At 42.1% G+C, this 21,574-nt stretch overlaps 1 protein-coding gene across 3 annotated transcripts in view; it reads right to left on the bottom strand.

Annotated features, from left to right (window-relative positions):
- Positions 1-21,574, bottom strand: part of FBXW8 (F-box and WD repeat domain containing 8) — a 121,293-nt gene that overhangs the window by 78,816 nt on the left and 20,903 nt on the right. For all 3 annotated transcript variants that reach the window (XM_003832416.5, XM_003832417.4, XM_055096230.1), the window contains 2 exons: positions 7,959-8,123; positions 3,779-3,867 (listed from right to left, as the gene is read on the bottom strand). In XM_003832416.5, the coding sequence (XP_003832464.2) occupies positions 3,779-3,867; positions 7,959-8,123 (254 nt within the window). The remainder of the gene's footprint in view (positions 1-3,778; positions 3,868-7,958; positions 8,124-21,574) is intronic.

Below are 21,574 nucleotides of genomic sequence, written 5' to 3'. Positions count from 1 at the left end.
ACATGCCACAAAACAAAAACCAAAATGATGCTATAATAGCCAAAGCTTCAGAGCAGCAAATGAGGGCTGGAAACGGCAGCCTCACCAGCCAGCCCTGCCTGTGGATGCTGCAGAAACACAGTGGAGCGGCTCCACTCACGCACACCCAGCCTGGCCCTGAGCCTCCGCCACCTCAAGCAAGATGAGGGTCTTGGAACGCATCATCTCTAAAGTTCCTTCCAGGTTTAAAAATGTATGATTCTAAACTGAGAAAACTAAGAAATTAGAGAACAGACATAGGCATTTCTCTAGTTTCCCATATAACATTATATACAGGTGGCAGGGGACAAGGGGAGTCTGTGTATTAAGTTTTAATGCTTACTCCATATAAAACAGTATACATTTAACAAAATATTACATACCACTCATAGTTTTAAAAGATGCTTACAGGCCGGGTGCAGTGGCTCACGCCTGTAATCCCAGCACTTTGGGAGGCTGAGGTGGGCGGATTTCTTGAAGCCAGGGGTTTGAGACCAGCCTGGCCAACATGGTGAAACCCCATCTCTACTAAAAATACAAAAATTAGCTGGGTGTGGTGGCACATGCCCGTAGTCCCAGCTACTCGGGAGGCTGAAGCAGGAGAATCGCTTGAACCTGGGAGGTGGAGGTTGCAGTGAGCTGAGATCACACCACTGCACTCCAGCCTGGGCGACAGAGTGAGACTGTGTCTCAAAAAAATAAAAATTTAAATGTAAATTTTAAAAAGATGCTTACAAATTGCTGGAAAGAAAATACAGTAGATGGCTGTAAAGTTAAATATTATTTCTAAGTAAAATAATAATATAAAACAAAAAAATGTTTCAGTGAAACAGCAAGGCCACACGATGACTTGCCCTGTCAGCTGTAGATGGTCCCGTCTCTAGGAGTTCCGAGAAGAGTGGACGCTAGGCTACGGTGCTAGAGAAATCTCTGGGAGGAGACAGGACTGGAGTAGGCCTTAAAGAATGGGTTCTGGGTTTCGAGTTGATGAAAATGTTCTGGAATTAGATAGTGGTGTTGGTTGCACAACCTTGTAAATCTACTAAGAAAAAATCACTGAATTGTACACTTTGAAAGAGTGAATTTTATGGCATATGAATTATACAGTCGTGTCACTAAACGACAGGGTTACACTCAGAAAAATGCATCCTTTGGTGAATTTATCATTTGTGCAAACATCACAGAGTGTTCTTACACAAACCCAGGTGGCAGAGCCTACTATACACCTAGGGTACATGAATGGCCAATGTCATATATGGGGCCCATCATTGACTGAAACGCTGTTATGCAGCATATGACTGTATCTTAACTAAAAAAAATGATGCAGTCAGAGGTAACTAAATAGAACAGTGTGGAAAAAACAAAGGTACACTTGACAAGTGTAATAAGGAAAAAGGTAGCTTGGAAAGAAATGTCAAAGAGCTTTGAATGTCAGGAAAAGTTAACTAGAAATTATTTGTAAGACTGTAGAATAAGCAAAGACTCATGGACAAAAGAGTGAACAATCAAATGCTTTGGAAAGAATGTTTCCCCACTGGAAAAACAAGCCTCAGGGAGACAGGCACCAGGTCCTGTTCACATGATGGGTATTTGAGTGTCAAATGCGTTTATCAACGAGTGACTATTTTCAGATTTCACTGGTTTTATGTGAAAAGGAGAGTAAGGAAGAACCATGACTGGGTCCATCATGAAGTTCACTGCAATAAATATCAGTCTGGGCCTATGCAGCATGGCCCCAAACTAGGAATATTTACATAGAGAGCTGAAAAGGTGAGAAGAAGAGATTCTGCTCTCCATCAATGATGTGAAATGTACTTAATAGGTGTAAATGCAAAAATGCTTCATAGTTTAGCTCTAGGTACATAAAACTAAGCCTCTGAACAGACTCCACTTGTGCAAAAGAAAGAGAAAAGGGAAGGAAAAAAGAAGAATAAGAGAAACACGAGGTAAGTACAAGAGAAAGAAGGGGTGAGTTGGCCACTGTCTCTTTAAGAAGCTCCTTGGAGATACATAACTGTAGAAAGCCTGGTGAATTCAACATTGATTGGGAATGAGGTAACCACAAACACCGCTGTCTCAAATGAAAAGGGATTCAAGATCTGACCCAGAAAACAAGCATCGTAACCACCAGATAAAATTTTAATGATAAACACAAGATGCTCTACATACAAGCAAGACTGAAGTCTCTCATGCTAAGCCATCAACGTAAGGTTTTCTTAGAAAGAGGAGCCACCAGGAGCCTCTCGACCCACAGATCAAGTTTCATCCTATCGATCCACAGAACGTGGCCATCGTGCTCTGTGCTGGCATAATCTGTAATGTTGAACAGACCCCGAGGGAACAGAGAGGCAGAGAGAAGGACTGGCATCTGGACTCGTAGGGGGCCTGCCCTTCGGGAGCTCCAGAGAAGAAATTCATAATTGGCTTTGAGAGTCAAGGCTCTCCTTTATTTTTAAGTTCTTTTGCGACTCTTTCAGTCCAGTCTCAGCCTTCTGTCCTCAAGTGTCTTCTGACACTCCAGGCAGAGATCCCTTTAAGCTGGAATGATCTAAGTACCTTCCGGAGTTCACACCAAACTGTAGCATCCGTGGGTAGAAAGGAGCTGCATATCAGGCGATCGTAGGCCCACATTTTAGCAACGAGGTGGAGAAGCCCAACGTGCATCGATAACTTAATGGACAGAATCGCAAGTATCTGGACCATCAATCTTTCTAAAACTAGTTCTGCAGCACTCCCAAGAAGGGCTTTCACCTCTAAATCATAGCCAGTGAAACAGAAACTGAAGAAAAGCCTGCCTCCTGGGTATATCTTGTTTAAAGCAGAAATACTTTTTTTCATAGGCACTGCATGCCACAAAATATTAAAATAATCCGACTGTGTGGAATTTCTATTCAAAAGGTGCTCTTTAAGGAATGCTGCTTAAGGAAAGATTTTTCTTTAAAGAAAAGGACTCCTCTACTACTGAGTTTTAAAGTCCAAGGTTTGTTTTATTTTCCCATAGGCAGGAAGTTCCCTAAGGCGTCTCACTCCATAGCTGATCCAAACTCAGAAATTTAAGTGTTCTGGTTTCTACTTTATGGCATTAAGTATACAGTCTGAGGCTGTAGTTCATGACATCTTCCTAATCCAAAAAGAAAACTGATCTTATTGTAGAGTAAATAAATATATAAATGTACCTCTGTAACAAAGTAGGAAGACTTCATCAAAGTGGTTTTTGGGACAGAAGCTGAAGGAATTTACAGAAGCTAAAATTAAATGTGTTGGCCATGGAGGAAAAAAAAAAACAATTTCAGGAAAACTTAAGTAACAAATAGGTACTATATGGTGGGGAAGGAAGATTATGTGTGGCCAAAGCCCTTCTTCACAATAAGGGATTTAGAAAAAGAAAATGAGAACAGGGCCTGTCTGTGCCAACACTTATTATCTTTGCTTGACTTTTTTATGTCTTCATAAAATACAAACTGTTTGCCTTAATGAAAATCTCACATAACATGCCACAAGAGTGATTTAAAAGCTGGGAAAGACATATTGAGACAAATGGATCACAGATCCGCTCTACACCATGTGCTTCTCACCCTTGCTGCGCGCTCTCACGTCCTTGGGAACAGAATCACGGAGACTCTCCCTCTTCCACATGGGCTGTAACTGAGGGAGGTACATGCTCTCAAAGGAAGCTAAGGTCACTGGTACTCAGAGGGTGGTATGAGAAAAATGAAAGACCTTCAGATGCAGAGCACTCAGTGGAAACGGTTTGGCTTACCCCGCAATGACCACACCATCGTGAGAATGCACATCACACAAAACTGCGTCAGGAACATGCTCCAGCTCGCTCACGGCACCTTTGCGATTCTGCGTGAGGAAAAGGGGGATGCAGTTTAGACTACTCTCGGGACAGCCCGAAAGCCAAGCATCGCGCTTTTTCACCTACTTTCCACAGCAGTTCTCTACAGCATGGACAACAAGTGCATTCAAAGTTCCGTGGGCATTCAAAAAGACAAAGATGATGACTAACATGCTAAGCTGTTAAGCATGGGCGAGTTACCATATATCCCAAAGGCACTGAACTCGAGGACACAGGGTGTGAGACACTGCCCCATCCTCCAGGAGGTTACAGAATAGAAAGCAAATATGTGCTCACCAATAACTACCATCCACAATAGGCTGGCATGTATCTGCTGGGAGTGGCAAGTATCTAAAGAAACTTATAAAGTATGTGAAAAAGTTCCGTTCAGCAAAAAGAAAGTATTACATGATATCTTACCTGTTAATTCTTATAAGGACTCTCAGAATAAAATGCAAAATTATATACAAATAGATAAAGATCAGGATGAGGAAAAGGAGATGAGATGATACTATTTCTAACTGAGAGGCCAGAGGTTTCATGGAAATGGTATTTGAATGACAGTCTAGGCCAGGCACAGTGGCTCATGCCTGTAATCCCAGCACTTTGGGAGGCAGAGGCAGGAAGATCACTTGAGCTCAGAAGTTTTGAGACCAGCCTGTGCAACACAGGGAGACCCCATCTCTGCAAAAAATTTAAAAGACAGTCAGGTGTGGTGGCATGCACCTGTAGTCCCAACTATTTGAGAGGATGAGGCAGGAGGATCACTTGAGTCCAGGAACTTAAGGCTACAGTGAGTTATGATTGCAACACTGTACTTCAGCCTGGGCAAGAGAGTGAGAACCTATCTCTAAAAAAATAAAAAATTAAATTGAATTAAAATGAAGGGAATCTGAATGGACATAAAGTATTTACATGTGGGAGGTTGGGAAAAGTGAGATAGGCCACAAAGCAAGCATGAATAAAGGTATTCAAGAATACCATAATTTCAACTTTACCAGACTGGGACAAGGACTAGAAACAGTGTAAGTGCCCAGCACAGTTCTTAACATACAGCAAGTGTTCAATAAGTGGTAGCCATTATTATTATTATTTCTATTATTAGGAAAAAGATGACATCATTCCATTAAAATACGCATTTATTAAGTACCTAGACTCTAGAAACTGAGCAAAGTAATTTGCATGATGGTCTTAACTTAATCCAAGGAACGAGTCTAAGGCTGAGAGATAAAACTAGACACATCCACGTGGAGCTGTCCTACAAATGGAGATATGGGGAGGGAAGGCAAGGATCTGGGAGTCAGCTGTGTGAAGGCCGCAACCAAGGTTACAATAACAGAAAAGCTCTTGTGAGGGAAAAAGTATTGAAAGAAAAATAGAGGGCCTAAGATGAAAACCTGCATTTATGCAAACACTAGGAAAAAGAACACTATGGCCACCACAATTAGTTTAGCAAATCATTTCCAGGTTGGCTCTGAAATGCAATTCCAGATAACTTCATGCATTTGCAGGTCATTCTCTTTGTGGAGGTACCTGAGAACCCTGGGGTCCCTTCTAGGGTCTCCCCAGACACTGACTTAAGAGGTACCAAACCAAATCACCTGCCTAACCCATCCTGAAGTCGAGCACGCACAGCACAGAACCCTGCATCTGTGTGCAGAGGCCTATGCTCTCCTACAGCCAACCTCGCCTGAACACTGAGCGTGGACCAGGCTCTGCAGGAGTGGCAGACACTTGATGACGATCATCCTCACCACGACGCCATGAGCAGTGCCACTCCTAGCCCCTACTCTAGAGATGAGAAAATAGAGGCAGACAAAAGTAAAGCAACTTGCCCCAACACTGCCTTTCATTTCTTTCTTTCTTTTCTTTTCTTTTTTTTTTTTTTTTTGAGACAGTCTCGCTCTGTCGCCCAGGCTGGAGTGCAATGGCGCAATCTCGGCTCACTGCAACCTCCACCTCCAGGGTTCAGGCGATTCTCCAATCTCAGCCTCCCAGTAGCTGGGACTACAGGTGTGTGCCACCACGCCCGGCTAATTTTTGTATTTTTAGTAGAGACGGGGTTTCACCATATTGGCCATGGAACTCCTAACCTCAAGTGATCCATCCGCCTCAGCCTCCCAAAGTGCTGGGATTACAGGAGTGACCCACGGTGCCGGGCCGCCTTTCATGTTTTGATAAGGCTTTCTTTCATTCCAGAATTTTGGTAAGAATCCCACCATTACATTTAATGAAAGATACATCATTTAAAATTTCACTCCTAGAATTCTCCTTGTTAACAGTGTCAGGAAATGGACCTTACACGCTCCAAATAGAAGTCTCCCTCATGTTTGGTTCAGCCTGCAGTCCGCTCCAGTTCACTCAATCAACAGCCATGTAGTGAGTACTTACCTAACACATGACTTCCTGTTCATTAGAAATAAATACTAAATAGACATTCAGCTAGATTGTATATAACTTGTAAAGTGTTACTAAGTGCCAAATGCTAGGTGATGGGTCTTTAAAATATCGTCACTTCTGCCACCTCCAGGCCCAACAAGGACATACCTGTCCTCTTCCCTTGCTTTCTCTATCACCAAAGAGGAAGCAAAAAACACAGCTGCTGCTTTTCTCTACCACGGTCTGACATCTTCGAATTCAAGCCTGGGGATGCCAAATATCTCCAACTCTCCTGCTTGTAAATCTCAAAAGTATCTCTCCTTTCTGGAGAGAAAGGACCCCGTTAACACTCAGCTCTCAAGCTTTCCTTAAATCGCAGCCCCTCCCACCAGGGTTAGACCCTCTGCTTTCTGACCCCTTGTTTATCTGGGCAGCTTTCTTTGTCATACCTTTCTCCCTGTGTGCATCACATGGACCTACCCAGGCACACGGGCAAGAGGGACTGGGGGCTCCCTCCAGACGAGTTTATTACTGTAGGTGGATGGAAAAGGGCACTGTGGGGCCAGCGTGACCTGTCTTAGTGGTGGTGTCTTAACAGCCTAAGAAAGGATAGCCACACTAACTCTCAGAACAGTGGTTCTCGACTGGGAGGGGATTTTGATTCCCAGGGGACATCCAGCAATGTCTAGGGGCATTTCTAGTTGTCATGACTTGGGGGAGGAAGAGAATGCTACTGGCGTCTAATGGGGAGAGGCCAGAGATACTGCTCAACAGCCTGCAATGCACAGGACAGCCCCGCACAAAACGAATTAGCTGGCCCCAAATGTCACTAGTGCTGGGGTTGAGAACCCCTGAACTAGAGAGACACTGCTCTTATTGACTTTGCTAGAAACCGTGTGAGGTTGCCCAGATCAAGCGTATTGGTCACTAATCAGGTTAGGAGGTGAGTAGGGACAGACAGGCACATAGGCAATTTGTCACTATCAGTAATGCACAAAAGCTTGTTAATCTCAAAGTCTATTAGGATTGACCTTTATGGGAGTAAAGAGAATGGTTCCATCCCTTCTCTACCATTGAATCTCCAGCCTCCCAGGTGAGAAAGAAACACTGCCACCACACTGCTGTCTCATCATGCCTCAAACAGCTTTATGTAACATGGCTCTTGACAGTTATCTCCTATGGAAACACTTCACTGTGCAAATTCTTAGCTGTGATCTAATATTTCTGTAGAGACTTTGAAGTGATAAATGTTATGGAAGCACGCCAATAGGTTATGTGAGGGAAGAGAAGACAGTGCTTAGAGATGTTTAATCATCTCCCTCTTACATTTACTAGGAATGACATTTTCGGCTCCTCTTTTGTATGCAGGTAGTGCTTTTGCTTTCTGGGTCCCTCCAGAGAGTCGGTGAAAGTCAAAGGGGCTGCACAGAGCACTCCTCTGACCACCCTAACAATCAGAGAGGAAGTGGCTGGCAACCCAATCTCACCCTTCCTCTCCTGCAGAATAAGAGGATGTTCCCATATCTTGAGGCTGAAAACAGAGGCAGATCATCTAATGGTGAACAAAATGGGGAACAAGTCACCAACAGCTGAAGGGGAGGCTCAGTGTACCCCTCTCCCTTCGCTGTTGGCAATTAATCTCAGGCTATGAGTGAAAGCTTGGATTCCCATGTCCTTGCAGGCTATTCTTTCACAGGTAATGATATTGGCCACTGCCCACCTTCCAGTTGGTTCGTAACATGTGTTCCTTGGCTCGGCACTCTTGGAAGATGAGCTTCCAGCAAGAATAGTCAGAGATGCTGCTATCCGGAAGGTGCCCTTCCTGCTGGCACAGCCTGTACCACAGCACCTCATCCTCTGCAATCACCTTCCACGTCTTGCTCACCTAAAACAGCAGAAGTGACACAAATGTCAAATTCTGCAATTAGAGAAGCCCCTTGTCATCCAAAAATCAATCAACACCTATATTATTGCCCTGGGTTTATGGCAGTATAAAATGTCTCATTAACAAAACACTATGAGGTGAAAAAAAAATACAAGCAAATGTTTCCAGTTTTATCTTTCAAGACTTCAAAATTGTTGTACCACCATGTAATCACATTTTAGACTACTTGGTTATATTGTAATCTAACAAATAAGAGAAGAAAATACACAAATACATAAAATGCAAAAAATATAAACTTTTACATGGTAATTAGCTATACAATCATACAGAGCTTTTCAGAATGGAATCTCTTTACTTTTGACAAAAAGCATTTGTATTTCCACCTTACAGAATTGAAGATTGATGGCCTCCAAAATCAAAGGCTGTCATAAAATTACCTATAACCCAAACATCTGGTCAGGTAAAAAATTCAAATTTAAATTGCATGTGAGAATTTAGATTTTAAACATATGTATATATTTAATTAACAGAAAACTCAAGCCATTATCCAGGACTGTAAGATTAGATCTAGAAAAATTAATGTTATGTCTGGCCTGACTTTCAAATCCCAACAGTATCCAGAGGAAATGGCCATTTTAACTATTAGCATTTTGTTTTCCAACACTAATTTAGGGGAACAAAAGGTTTACTTAATCACAGGATCATGTGCAAAGTTGGCCAGACTGCAAAAGATGGACTCTGTTGGCAGATGAGAAACTGATTGAGCAGATCAGCGTGATCCCGGTCTGCACAGCATTCTGGGAATGCAGGATCAAGTGCCTGATGCTTGCCATCCATCCAAAAGTTGAGTCTCACTTCTAATGAAGAGTGGTAGCGGGTAGGTTACAGTACCCTGTACTCTTTAACACTCCCTTAGGGCCACTTCAAGACTCAAAGACAGAGACGGAAAGAAGGAAAATGAGAGAAAGTAGGAGACCAGACTCTTACTGCACAAAGGGCCTCAGCTGATAAAGCACTGACAGAGAGTTAGTTTGCAGGATGGCAGATTAAAGACCACCAAAGACCTGCTCCTCCATAACAGCAGTAAGAATTCCACCAAAAATGATCGATCAACTTTTTCGGAGTCTGGAAATTAACAAAAGGATTGCAACATTCTGAGGAACATTTATCCAAGAAAAGTGGCTAAATCTCAGTAAGAACAGTGACGTCTAAGTTGTTTTAATGTGTGCTAATTCTGTTTCCTCTTCCAGCTCCAGGATTGCCTTAAAAATCAACAACCTCGTGAAGATAGCAGCTGTAAAAACCAGCAGCCTAGCAGCCATTAGAGAGGCCAGACAAGTTTAGAGCTCCCCAAAAATCAAATCCCCAGAGAACTGTCACCATTTGACCTGGCTGGCAGCTTGCCAGAAAGCTCTATTCTCAAGGCTTGTCTTTATCTGAGCTGGCTGAGCACTGTCTCTGTCCTATCTCCAGGGCATTTACCCAAAATAGTAAGTGGCAACTGCTTAACTCTACAGCTGCCTGAGGAGGCACTGCTAGCTGGGGCTGTTAGAGGCTGACCAAAAAGCTTGAAAGAAAAAGCTTGGAAATGGGATGTCCATAGGAGGCTCTGAAAGGCTCCAATATATTCCTGGGAGTCTGGAATGCCACGTGAATGTATAGGGCTATGTGTGTGCCCAGGAAAGACCAGAGAAGGCCCTAACCTCTCCCCTCTGGCTGACCCTGAGGCTCTGCACAAGCAGGAAGTGAAGGCTAAGGCAGAGCTGTAAGCTGCTAGAATGGTGAAGCAGTACCCCAATATACAGAGAGCACCTCAGCAAAGGCTGGGAGACTTACTGGTTCAGTGGATTTAAGGAAATCTCCATTTGATAACTAGCTAACCACTAAGCTAGCCAAGCAGAGACTTCAGGAGGTACACATGACAAATAATACAAATTAGAGAATTATTCCAGAAAAGTCACTAAACAAACAGCAGCAACAACAAAAATAACAATAGCAATAACAGCAAATTCTGAAGAGGGAGAAAGATTCTATTTCCAGAGTTTCCATTATTTAAAATGTCCAGTTTTTAACAAAATTACAAAAGCATGCAAAGAAACAAGGAAGCAGGGCCCATACACAGGGGAAAAGGCAGTCAACAGAAGCTATCCCTGAGAAAGTCCAGAAGCTGGACTTACTAAACAGAGACTTTAAATCAGCTATTTTAAATATGTTCAAAATACTAAAAGAAAGCATGTCTAAAGAAATAAAAGAAAGTAGAAGAACAATGTCTTACCATATAGAAGATAATGATAAAGAGATAGAAATTATCTGTTAAAAAACTAGGGAGGCTGAGGTGGGTGGATCACCAGGTCAGGAGATTCAGACCATCCTAGTTAACACGATGAAACCCCATCTCTACTAAAAATACAAAAAATTATCCAGGCGTGGTGTCACGCACCTGTAGTCCCAGCTACTCGGGAGGCTGATGCAGGAAAATCATTTGAACCCGGGAGGCAGAGGTTGCAGTGAGCCGAGATCATGCCACTGCACTCTGGCCTGGGCAACAGAGTGAGACCCCGTCTCAAAAAAAAAAAAAAAAAAATAGAAGCTCTGGAGTTAAAAAGTACAGGAACTGAAATAAAAAATTCCCTAAAGGGGCTCAACAACAAGTTTGAGCTGGCAGAAAAATCAGCAAATTTGGCCAGGCGCAGTGGCTCACGCCTGTAATTCCTGCACTTTGGGAAGCTGAGGCAGGTGGATCACGAGGTCAGAAGTTCAAGACCAGCCTGGCCAACATGGTGAAACCCCATCTCTACTAAAAATATAAAAAACTAGCTGGACATGGTGGCATGCGCCTGTAATCCCAGCTACTCGGGAGGCTGAGGCAGGAGAATCGCTTGAACCCAGGAGGCAGAGGTGGCAGTGAGCCAAGATCACGCCGTTGCACTCCAGCCTGGGCAACAGCGCAAGACTCTGTCTCGGAAAAAAAAAAAAAAAATCAGGAAACTTAAAGCAAGTCAATTGAGATTATCTACTCTATGGGGTAAAAAAAAGAATAAAGGAAAAAAAAAGAGTCTGTAATCCTAGCACCTTTGGAGGCCGAGGCAGGAGGATTGCTCAATGAGTTGAGGCCACACTGATGAACAGTGTGAGACCCCATCTCTACAAAAAAAAAAAAAATTAGCCAGATGTGATGGTGTGTGCCTGTAGTCCCAGCTACTTGTGAGACTGAGGCAGGAGGATTGCTTCAGTCCAGTAGTTCAAGGCTGCTGTGAGCCATTATTGCACCATTGCACTCCAGACTAGGTGACATAGTGAAATCTCAACTCTAAAAAACAAAAACAACAAAGCAAAACCAAAAAAATGAATAAAATGAACAGAGCCTCAGAGGCCTGTGGGATATGACCCAAGTGTACCAACATACACCAAATGAAGTTATCTCAGAGCAGAGTTTTTGGTGCACTACTGGAATTAGGTGGGTATTAATCCAAACTAGATTATTTTAAACTAAGATGTTCACTGTAATCCCTAGGCAACAACTAAGAAAATAACTCAAAAAACAGAGTAAAGAAATTTAAATAGCATACTAGACAATATCTATTTAACACAAAAGAAGGCAGTAATGAAGGGACAGAGGTATAAAAAAGACATAAGTCACACAGAAAGAGGCTAAAACTTACAAAGTAAAATTAGTGGGAATCTAAGAACTCAGTTTATCTTGGTCTCAAAATCTGACTTTCTATCTCAAGCAAACTATACCAAAAATAATCATTACAATACCTTATTCAACCAAAAGCATATCAAAGCAATACTGACCAACCTAACACTGACGACACATTAAAGTTTTGGCCTCCTTAATTATGCTTCTGCTATATATGTGTGCACACAAGCTCCATGTGTGATAAGCAGTCACATCACCTCAGTCACTTTCCCTACAGGCATGGACACTTCGCATGGAATTCACAGCATCCGAAGTTAGATCACGTGGCATAAATAAGTGACAAAGCTGTCATTTTTCTGAATCTAAGTGTCACATTCTAATGCTGAGAGTGTCACGTTGTCTCAGTCTCCAGTGGTTTAGAACCTGAAGAATCAAGAGGGGCCTTGGAGATCAACTAGGTGTATCTCCTCATTGCAAGAAGGCACCCCACTGCATCCCTGGCCAATGGGGCCCAGGCAATCCTGCAATGCTTCCAGTGGAGAGCTGACCTCCCCCATCAGTCTGATCTAACAACAGGCAGTCTGAATATTAGAAAGGGCTTCCTTCCACTGTCTAGAAAACTCATTCTACCTATGGCCCTGATTTTGCCCTTTTGAAGAAATCTATTTGCTCTTCCACTTGACAGTCCCTCAAATAGCTGAAGACAGCGATCATATTTCCCCTTAGTCATTTCTTCATTGCTCTAAATATTATCCATTTCCTTCCACTATTTTTCATATAGTTTCCATTCTGACACTCTCTCAATGCACCCTAAAACATTTGTACATCTAAAGTGTCCCTCTTCAAATGTGGTACTCAAGACTCAATAACACCTCAAATATGGGCTGTGCAGTCCCATGCACAGAAGGATCTTATCAGACACTGGTTTTCTGCTTTACTTGTAGCCATCAACATGGCTACTCAACTAATGGTCCACTAAAGCTCCTGCAGTCTGTTTAATTTATTAAATATTTAAGGGAAATGAAAAGGTATAAAGAATATTACAAACACCCGTGAACTCGCCACCCTGCAGACAAAAGAAAAGATTGCTAATCAGCTTAAAACTCCTGAGTATCTCTCACCGTTCACATTCTCTTCCTCGCAACAGTAACCTCAATTTGGTCCTCATGATTCTTCAGGGTTTTTTTTTAAAACACAAACTGGAAGAAGAAAAAAAAAAGGCCCACCATCCTTCCACCACACTATTTTTTATACCTAAATTCTTAACTTTGTAAACTTGCGATCGATTTTAATCCCCACCTCAACGTCTGCCCCACCCCCCAGCATTTTAGCCTCCCCCAGATAATCTCTGAATCCCAATTCTGTCATCCATTGCATTAGCCACTTCTCCCATCCATAAGTCATGTGCAAAATATGGTCTGTGGGCCTTTGTGTCTTAATTATTTAAAAAAAAAAAAAGATAACCAGGATGGTGCTAAAGATAGGGCTCTAGCTCTGTGGCAAACCACTGGAGCCCACCCCCCAGGCTGACACGGATCCATTAAGCAGCCCACCCTGGGCATGGCCACAGCATCAGTTACAAATCCACTTAACCACACTGTCATCCCACACTTCTCCATCTTAGCCTTAAGGGCTCAGGAAAACAAGCCCTCATCTGATCACAAGTGGTCAGGCAATAAAGAACGGGATAACGACTCAGCAATGCTGGAGCTCCAGTTTGACTAGACAGAACACCATGGTTTTATTTTTGGCATGTCTGGTCCACAGCTGAGCCTACCCATGACACCCAGATGCTGTCTGTCTATCTGTCTGTGCCACAGTGTCTGAGCACTGGGCAATCATGAAGCACAGATAGGGATAGACCAATGTCAGCTGTGAGTGAGCCAGGCCACAACCTGAGTAGTCCCAGAGCAGAGTATGTCCCCTAACCGAGCCCTGGAATTCAGGGTTAAATAAGGTGTAAGATAAAGGTAACATATAGAGACCTTTACAGGTTCTCAAAGGCAGAACGTGCTCAGGAAACACAGGGCAGCTTTACTCTGATCCTGGGCATACATATGCCTTTTTTGTAGAAACCATAACATTTTGTAAAAGTCATGAAATGTAACTACCGAACAAAAAAGACTCAAGAGTAATTAAGAGATCATATAAATGTAGCCATTCTTTAATTACATGGACCAAAAGCATATTCAGTAGAACAACACCTCCAGGTGTTAATAAGTTCCTTAGAAAAGGATTCCACGCTCAAATGAGCTTAGGAAACACTGCTTTAAACAAAACGAAGCAGAATTCCTCGCTGCAGAACTTGCGCTTTGAATAGCAGTGGCATGTGCTGCACATCTCTAAGAAGGGGATACACGTTGAGTATCCCTTATCCAAAATGCTTAAAACCAGGAGTATTTTGGATTTCAGACGTTTGCATTATTCTGACTGAGTCTCCCAAATCCCCAAATCCAAAATCCAAAATGCTCCAATGAGCACTGAAAAAGTTTCTAATTTTGGAGCATTTGGGATTTGGGATTTTTGGATTTGGGAAGTTCAACCTGTATAAGAAGCTGGATTTCCTAAACTCATTTGGTTCCTGACTTCTTTTTGCAACGAGTATCTCAAAAGCCCAGTGCTCTGCAGAAGTCACTTTAGAGAACACTGATTTGGGTTACCGGTCAATCAGTTAAGATATGTTTTGGGCACTAACCATGTACTGGGCACTCAGGCCCGCAGTTCTCATCTACTTCCCACCCAACCTATGAAACCAAAACCTTTGGCATGTGACAGAGATCCCATGGACGCACCCAGACTGGGGCTACTTCTCCACGGCTGAGGAAGCTATAGGGAAATGCTGGGGTCCCTGCCGTTACACCCAGGTTAGATCACAAGACTGGCCCCAAATAGGGGAAGCAATCTTTTTAATTATGTGTTCAAAAATGAGCTACAAGCTTCGTTTTGTTGGATGGAGCCTCTGAATCATCCCCACTTTAGGAAAATCCAAAGGCAGTGCTCAATGATTACAAACTAGAAAATCTCAAACTAAACATTCTGTATGAGTTTTCATGAGGACTGTGCAAATCTCAACCACTTTAAAATGGAAACTTTTCAATGGGACTTTCAGGAAGTCTCAAATATGTCGGACCTTAAAGATGCTGGAAGCTGAAAGCAGCTTTTTCTAACAGTTTCAAGGAAAATGCCAAATCATTTTAAATAACACAATCTGAAATTTGTACAACAGGGTTACAGGATGAAAAACTGAGACCAAAAAATTGATGTTGTGGTGCATCATTCACATCACTAACCCCGGGTCACAGTGCTTATTCCGTAGAAAATAATATTCAAGCTAAAGTTTACGTCCTGGATAACAAATAAAAAATCTCTTTGAGAGACTTAAAAAAGGCAGAGGTGAGAATTGCTTCCAAAAAGGGATCAGGATTGTATCCACAATTAGGTATTAAAAACAGAAATGTGTCAACAATTTCTTTAGCAAACTATAAAAGGAGGGTGCTTTTCTTTCTTCTTTTAAAGGAGAACAAAAATGACAGGTTTTAAAAATGACTTTTAATTCTGAAGGAAAAAAAATCAACAAGAAAAAGACCTAGTTAAACTTTCACAAGCAAATGTTAAAGGGTCCCACCAAAAGGAAATCTTGTTAATTGTTTTGATTCCTTAAGTTTTATGAAATCTAGCAAGTTTACAAGCCTGAATTTTCCAAAGGCCTAATGGTCTTTCTTTAATACACCAGAGTTGGAATGGCCTTGCTCAGTAAAGCCCCACCGAGTGAGCCTCAGCTGCAAGGACTTGCTAATAAAAGTGTCTCCAGCATTTTGCTTTATAGCACCACTGTGAATTGCAGCATTAAAAAAAAAAAAGCTGTTGGCTCAAAAATGAGCTTTATTAGCTCTGCCTGGATTAGGGTTACCAGTGAGGCTCACAGAGGGGAAGTCTCATTGTTCCCTTCACAGGTTCACACATCAAGTCTACTGTGGGAGGACACACCACATAGAGACAGCTCTCTATGCACTCACTGTCTCAGTTTCCTCTCTCTCCACTTGCTCCTGAGCCACTAGCTTTTGCCCCCAACACACCACTGACCCTGGTCAAGGTCACCAGTGACCTTCAACTTGCAAAACCCAATGGTCATTTCTCAGTCCTCCTCTTACTTGATGAACAACAGCGCTTAACACCTTTGATCACTTTCTCCTCCTGGAAAACGTTTATCCCATGGTCCCAAGGAACGACACATCTGGGTTTTCTTCCTGCCTGGCAGGGAACTCCTTCCCGGTCCTCTGTCTGGCCCTGCTCATGTCCACGGCCTCTAATCCTTGTGGAGCACCAGGGCTCCATCCCTGAACCCCTCCTCTATTTACATTCACTTCCTTAATGTTCTCATTTGTCTCCTGGCCTTAAATACCATCAATGTGGCTGACAGCTTCCAAATTTCCATCTTCAGCCCAGAGCTCAACGAAGAGCTCATCCTCAACCTCACAACCAATGAGTGATCTTCCCCCATACCCACACATGCTCCTTCCATGGTCTGCTACTTGTCGGTAAACGGTGAACTCATTCCTCCAGTTGCTCAAGGCAAACACCATGGAGCCCTTGTTGACTCTCTTCCTTCTGTCCCCACATCCAGCCCATCCACAATCCTGACTCTGTCCACTTCTGCTGGTGCCATCCTGGCCCAAGCACCACATCCTCTTCTCTGGATTACTTCAGTGGCCTCCTAACTGGTCTCCCTGCTGCTGTCCTTGTCCCCCAACAACCGATTCTCCACACAGCAGCCCAAATGGTCCCTTTTTAAACGTAGGGCAGCCCTTGTCACCCCTCTGCTCAAAGCACTCCAAAGGCTTCCCATCTCATTCACAAAACTTCGAGTTCTTTTAATGGATTAAACGCTTATCACATCCTGAGTCCTCTCCTCCTCTTATCCTTCTGCTCACCACATCCCCGTATCAGTCTCCTATGGCTGCGCTAACAAACTACTACAAACTTAGCTGCTTAAAACAATACATATTTATTCGCTTATAGTTCCGGAGACCAGAAGTGTAAAAGCAAGGTGTGGGCAGGGCTGCATTCCTTCTGGAGGCTTCAGAAAGAAAACAGTTTTCTTACCTTTTCCAGCTTCAAGCTACCTACATTCCTTGATTTGTGGCCCCTTCCTCCACCTTCAAGGCCAGCAACACAGCATCTTCTCTCCTCCCTGATGTCCTGCCTCCCTCTTACAAGACTTGTAATGCACTGGACCCACCTGTATAATCCAAGATAATCACCCCATCTCTAGATCCTTAACCTAATCACATCTGCAAAGGGCGTTTTATCATGAAAGGTAACATACTGGTGGGATTCAGGGATTAGGACATGAGCATATTTGGGAGGGCCATTATTCAGCGTACCACAACCACCCACTTGGACCTTCCTGCTGTTCTTCAAACACAACAGGTGCACTCTGCCTCAGATGAGCTTCAGCTGCGCCTGCCTCAAGTCCTTCGCCCTTGCTATTCCACTCTGCCAGAGATCTGCACAGTGTCCTTCACCCCTCCTTCAGGTCTTCGCTCAAAGCTCACCTTCTCTGCAAAGTCTTCCCTGGCCACTCAAAAGTGCAACCCCCATATCACCTCTACTTTCTTTTTCTTCTCCATAGCACTCACTGCCATCTGATAACTCTATTTAATCATGTCTTTATTGTATACAATGGAAGCTCTCTGAGAAGCCGGTTTTTTATGTTTTATTCTCAGCTGTCTTCACTATATAGAACAGTACCTCGCACATACATAGTCAGCTCTATATAAATAACTAAATGAGATAAAAGTGTAAGTCCAACTTTTTTTTAAAAATTAGCATTGCTTTTAATTCTCAAAGGTCATAGACACAGCTCAGCTCCTGGCATGTGCTGCCCTCCGTAGGCTCTTTCTTATTCACATGTATTATTTTGCTTTATGCTTTTTTTTCTAGTAAACTTTTTAATTGTGGAAAAGTTCAAACACACAAGAGTAAAGTGAACAATATAAAGAACTCCAAAGTACCCACCACTTAGCTCAATGTTCATTTGCCATTCTTGTTTCATCTAGCTCCCAATCTGTTTTTTAGAGTGATTTTGCCTTTCCCTAAATTTGTGCTTAAAGGAGGCAGCCAAAACAATCACATGAATTAAAAGGAACTCCTGAGGGCACTTGGGTCTTGAGCATACAAGGAACCTTCCACAGAACTTCCTGATAAGAGAAGTCTGGCGGCAAGGGTGAAAGTAAAGAACTAAGGGAACCCTGCCAGCAACTACAGGTCTGCAGAATCACTTTTGCCAGGAAAATCAATTCAGCCTCACTTGGCTATGGATTCCTGACTCACACAGACTTCATTAAGATTATACATCTTTAGCTATAAGCACCTGGATTTTAGTTTCTCCTACATGGACATAAAATCACATTTTCCTTGAAACTTGAAATACCATAATCTAATATGCTGGTCTTTGGTTCTAGAATTACTTATTTATTTTGCTGTCAACTACTTCTTGCTCACCAATATTATCATAAATTTCAAGTTTTTAACCTCTGCATCTTCCCTCTTTTTCTTTATTACTTTGTTTATGCACGTTTTTCTATCTTTTACTTGAAAAACATGACATCATTACTTATGCAGCTAAATTCCTAAAATTACACATTAGGAAATACAAAGCACTAAAATATACATTAAAAAACTGAAAACAAAATTATGGAGTTGGAGAAGAGATCAGTGGTTGCCAGGGGTTAGAGATGGAGCTGGGGGTGAAAGGGTCGGGGAAGGACTTGAGGCCAGTGTGGCCGTCAAAGACTGTGAAAGAGTAGCACAAGAGATTCTCGTGATGAATGTTCTACATGTTGACTGCGGTGGTGGTCACACAAATCTACATCCATGTAAAGTTCCATAGATTCACAAATAAGTGCATGTAAAACTAGTGACATCAATAAGATTTGTGAATTGTGCCAATGTCAGGTCCTGGTTTGCTACTGTTCTGTAGTTATGCGGGATATTACCAATGGAGGAAACTGGGGGAAGGGTACACAGGAACTCTCTGTACTATTTTTTGTAACTTCCTATGAATTTATAATAATATTTAAAGTTTAAAAAATGAATATTGGTAAATACCTAAAAGCCATCACTCCTCAGAATTATTCACACTGTAATATAATGGCAGACTTACTTTTCTCCTAAAAACCAATTTGTAATTTTGAAACCAACAACTGTATCATTGTTATCGACTAAAAAATTGTCTCCTTTAAATACCAGGAATCCTGTGGGCACAAAAAAAGATGAACATAAAATTATAAATAGCAAGATTATAAACCTGTTCAATGAACTGTCCAACAAGTAACTTTGCTTACTAAAAGCTACACTGTTTTCAAGATGTTTCGGCAAGAAACACTCCCACAGAGAGATTAAGTCCCTCGAGGGACAACTATTGAAAGGAAGGAGCTGGAGACCTCAGCATCAAAAGTACACACAGATCACAAACTAATGTAGCAGGACTTCAGTTTTCAAAACGTAAAGCCTCAAAAGCAAAAAAAAGAGGAGGGGATATGGAAAGGAGGCAAAGTCAAAGCAAAATCAGTCTCCGGCATGGTTTGTGGGATAATTAAATCTCAAAGGCCTCCCAGTAACAAGAGTTTCTTACTGTTAGTCAGTTACCAATTTGGCATAAAGATCTAAGCAAACAGGTTTTCTCCAAGGGCATACATTTAGTTCATGGTGCCAATTCCACATAACTGGCCCAATTTCACTAAAATCCCAAGGCACCTAGATTAAAAGAGAGATGGAGAGAGAGAAAAAAAGCAAGCCCCTCTAAAATAAAATCATAAAGCAGCAGGACATTCCACAGAAGGATTTCCTCCGTTTCAAAATAAAAACACCCCAAGAAACAAATGAAAGTGCTACTTATTTTTATTACTTTGTGGTTTTAATTTTAATGATTGATGAAACAAAGCCAATTCTACAAACTACTGGCCATCTATTGTCATTCTCATGTAAGAGCTCCATAAAAATCCTGACTTCACAGATCACAGCTAACTTAGTCACTGTACACTAATGGGGTTCTGTTTAAGAATATTTTCTATTCTTATATATGTGCTCTAAAAACTGGGTTAACAACAACAACAAAAAGCCAAATCCAACTGGCCATAGAGGGAAGAATTCTGGTGGACAATTGGACTACTGTGTTGCAAATTAAACTGTTCACACCTGCAGAATAATCTCACCAGCATAACCAATCTACCCTGTAATGCAGCCCCATTGTACCAAAAGGGGATCTCTTCTTCCACTAGATTCTATCTTTCTCTGATAAACTCTTTGGATGAGAAAACCAGCAGCAGATGTGAAAGCCACATGGCTCTCTACAAAGCAGGAGAGCAAAAAGCAATGTTAAAAGAAATGATTTCTTAAACAGCAGCTCACTATCAAGAATGAAGATTTTATCATCTAATGCTGACTTTGTGTAAAGCAGCTAGCTATTAGACCCCGTTCCAAGACTTCGGCTAACAGCATCAGGCTGAAATCCAGGAATTGGCCTCATTTAGCTACACTCTTGTTTTCAACTCTTGGGAGCAGGGCCAATGTGTAAAGTTAGAATATAACAAATCAAATTTCCAAGGGGAAAGAAAACAATATAGGTACTCATGCTTAATGCAACTCATAGGCTCTGAGCACAGTTTACACTTCAGCACATTTTTTAAGTGAATTTTAGCCTTTAAATAATTTCCATCATTTCCTAAAGACACACACTCTGCATCAAAAAATATCTGCCAATGCCCCCACTTAAGCAATACTACAACAATAATCAAGAATATTGAAAATTCTTTCAAATTCATATTCAAGTAGAAAAACGATTAAGCAAAACGCTTCACAAAGAAAGATTAGAACGGCTGGGCACAGTGGCTCACGCCTGTAATCCCAGCACTTTGGGAGGCCGAGGCAGGTGGATCACGAGGTCAAGAGATGGAGACCATCCTGGCCAACATGGTGAAACCCCGTCTCTACTAAAAATACAAAAATTAGCTGGGCATGGTGGCGCGCCTGTAGTCCCAGCTACTTGGGAGGCTGAGGCAGGAGAATAGCTTGAACCTGGGAAGCAGAGGTTGCAGTGAGCCGAGATCGCGCCACTGCACTCCAGCCTGGTGACAGCGAGACCCCGTCAAAGAAAAAGAAAGAGTAGAACACCATAAACTGTCTAAATGGTCCTGTATCATGTGTGATTTCACTGAACTGCCATGGAGGTAGCAAGCTCCAGAGTCTAAATTTGGGTACAGTTTTCACCACTCTCAAACTGCCTTCATATGCTGAACTTCATAGTCTTGGTGGTGCTTTGAATTTTATGTACAGTTTTCCTACCAGTGAATTTTGCAAACCCTTCCTCTTGAAGCTGTAAACACCTGTGTAAAATGCATTCTAGAATCCAGGGATGAAAATGCTAACCACTAAACAAACTAATTTTTTGGCAGTTATGGAGAATGGATACTCCAGTGTCTCCTAGAGAATACAGTTGTCCATCAAAGGCCAAATGGTTAGCAATCATACACCCATTTAACTTATGAAAAATCAACAGAAATCTATAAATGTAATACAATGCATTAACAGAATGAAGGAGAAAAACGATGTGATCACCTCAGGTGCAGAAAAAGCATCTGACAAAATTCAAGATCCTTTCATGATAAAAACTCTTAATAAATGAGGTATAGAAGAAATGTACTTTAACACAATAAAGGCCACATGTGACAAAACCAAAGCTAAAGTCATACTTAGTAAAAAGTTGAAAGCTTTTCTTCAGGAATAAGACAAGGATGCACACTCTCAC

This window comes from Pan paniscus, chromosome 10 (genome assembly GCF_029289425.2).
Source record: "Pan paniscus chromosome 10, NHGRI_mPanPan1-v2.0_pri, whole genome shotgun sequence".
Taxonomy (NCBI): Eukaryota; Metazoa; Chordata; class Mammalia; order Primates; family Hominidae; genus Pan; species Pan paniscus.
This window is presented reverse-complemented; position numbering and strand designations above follow the sequence as displayed.